The 2,851-nt window shown below is 65.4% G+C and overlaps 1 protein-coding gene across 1 annotated transcript; it reads right to left on the reverse strand.

Annotated features, from left to right (window-relative positions):
• Positions 1-272: 272 nt before the first annotated feature.
• On the reverse strand, positions 273-1,268 carry LOC130603469 (male-specific lethal 1 homolog; the record flags this gene model as incomplete). Its single annotated transcript, XM_057417240.1, has 1 exon — positions 273-1,268. A coding segment is annotated over exon 1 (636 nt), but the record flags the coding sequence as incomplete, so codon positions are not given.
• Positions 1,269-2,851: the final 1,583 nt, after the last annotated feature.

The raw sequence follows: 2,851 nt of genomic DNA on the forward strand, positions 1-2,851 counted from the left end.
GCAATAAGAGGGCTTAACCCCTGCAAGAGGAGGGGCATTAACCCCAAAGAGGGTGGGGGGTGTTAACCCTCGGGGTGCCAAGAAGCAGGGCATTAACCCCATGTCGGGGGCATTACCGCCTGCAACGGCGGTGTTAACCCCTGGTGTACCACGGGGGGGGGCTTTATACTTACCTATAACGGGGGGCAGCCCAGGGGGACCCCTGGTTGTTGGAGGGGGGGGACATTAACCGTGAGAAGGTGACACGGAGGATGGGGGGGGTTAACCCGCACTGTGCCGCGTTCCCGCCCGTTCCCCCCGCCCCGTACCGTGTCCCGCTCGGCCTTGAGCTCCTCGATCTGCCGCTCCTTGGCCTGCAGCTGCTGCTGCTGCTGCTCGATGAGGTCCAGCTGCAGCAGCAGGATCTGCCGCAGACATGCCGCCTGCCCCGGCGACCCGCCGCCGGCCCCCATCGCTCCTCGCCGCGCTCCGCTCTTCCACTTGCCCTCGGCGGGCGGCGGCGGCGGAGGCCCCGGTTCGACGGGCCCAGCTCCGGGCCCCGGCCCCGCCGCGCCCTCCCCGGCGCCGCGCCCGGGCAGCACGGCCTGGCAGCGCGGCCGGGCGCCCGCATCCCCCGCGGCGGCCTGCCTGCCACCGGCCAGCGGCACCGGCCCGGCCCAGCGCTGCTGCGGCTGTTGCTGTTGCTGTTGCTGCTGCGGCGGCTGCTGCTGCTGCTGCTCCTCCGCCGCCGCCGCCACCACCACCCCGCCGCCGCGGCCCTTGTGTGCCCCCAGCGGCGGCGGCGGCGGCTCCCGGGGCCGGCGGGGCGGCAGGCGGTGCGGTGCGGAGCCCTCCTCCCACTCCTTCTCCTCCTCCTCCTCCTCTTCCTCCTCCTCCTCCCGCCCCGCCCGGAAGGCGGTGGACCTCATGGCCGGGGCCCGCCGCTCCGCACCGCCCCGTTACCGCCCGCGGAGCCCACACCGGCTGCGTGGTGCTGGGGGTTGCGGCGGGGCCCCGGTGCCATCAGCGCAGCGCATCCCCCAGCCCGGGCGGGGGGACACGGGCAGACCCCTGAGCCCTCACCCGCTGCGGGGCAGGGGAGGGGCCGAGCCGCGGACCACGCCGGAGGGGAAGGGGGGGGGGGGGGGGAGGGTGCGGGGCCGGTACCGGGGTTGGGTCGAGGCCGGGACCGCGTTGTGGCCCCCGGTTACCTTTAAACGGGGTGCGCATGCGCAAGGCCTGGACGGGGCGGGAGAGGGGAGTTGAACACACACCGGGAGCGGGGCCGGTGTCCGCCACCGGAATCCCCCCGGCGGCGGGGAGGGAGGGAGGGAGTGGGGGGGGGAACCCCCACACACGGACTCCCCCGCCCCGGGCCCTGCGGTGGGGCCCGCACCGGACGCGCCGCTCCCGCGCCCGCGATCCTTGACCGCAGTAACGGGGCGCGGCCGCCCGGTGGCTCCCGAGGGCGGCGGCTCCGCCCGGAGCGCGGCGGGGTCCGCGCCTGACTCCCCCCGCACCGCAACCGGACCCGACCCAGCCCCACCGGGGGTGCGGGATCACGACACGCACTGTCGCGATACCCTCATAAAGCGGGGGGGGGGGGGGGGGGGGGGGGGAGAAAAGGGGGGTCCGCACCCCCCCTCCCCGCGGCTGCACCCCTGCATGTGTGCAGCCCTGCAGAGCCCGCAGCTCCCGGGGTGCGTGTGCACGTGTGTACGGGTGTACGTGTGTACGTGTGTGTGCACAGACACACCCTGCGGCCCCAGCGCACACACGTGCACGCGCACACACGTGTCCATGTACACGCGTGCACACGCACGCAACCCCCTGCAGTGAGGGATCGCAGCCCCGGCTGCAGGCACAGTGCCCGTACTGCAGCCCCAGCACGAACACGTATGCGCACACGTATGCAAATACACATGTATGCACATGAACACGTATGCACACTAACACTTATCACACATGTATGCACACTAACACGTATGCACAAACACATGTACACTAACATGCACACTAACACATGCAAACTAACACGCATGCACACTAATACATGCAAACATGTATACACACTAACACGCACACACACGTATGCACACTAACACATATGCACATAAACGTATGCACACTAACACATATGCACACAAACATGTATGCACACTAACACATGCACACAAGCATGTATGCACACTAACACATATGCAAACTAACACGCATGCACACTAACACACATGCACACATGTATGCACACTAACGCATGCACACAAACATATGCACACTAACACGTATGCACACTAACACATATGCACACACGTATGCACACATGCATGCACACTAACATGTATGCACACTAACACATGCACGCTAAGATACAGGCAAACATGTATGCACATACATATGCACACATGTATGCCCACCAACACGTATGCACACTAACATGCACATTAACACATATGCACATTAACACATATGCACATTAACACATATGCACAGTAACATGCACACATGTATGCACACTAACACATGCACACTCACATGTATGCACACTCACATGTATGCCACTAACACATGGACACTCGCATGCACACTAACACATGCACACACGTATGCATACATGCATGCACACTCACATGTATGCACACATGCATGCACACTCACATGTATGCACACTCACACGTATGCACACACACCCACCCCCCCCCCACAGCACACGCAGCACTGGGGACACGCAGGGGACACACCAGGCACGTGCCGGGGGCGTGCAGGGGACATGTGGGGGACGTGGGTCTCCCCAGAGCCACATCCCCGGCGATGAGAACATGGGGGGGGGTGTCCCCTGCACCCCCTCCCCGTGTGGGTCACAGCATCCCCC

Source organism: Pezoporus wallicus, unplaced genomic scaffold, assembly GCF_028554395.1.
Source record: "Pezoporus wallicus isolate ANWC-B61680 ecotype Strahan unplaced genomic scaffold, APGP_CSIRO_Pwel_v1 contig_14448, whole genome shotgun sequence".
NCBI lineage: Eukaryota > Metazoa > Chordata > Aves > Psittaciformes > Psittacidae > Pezoporus > Pezoporus wallicus.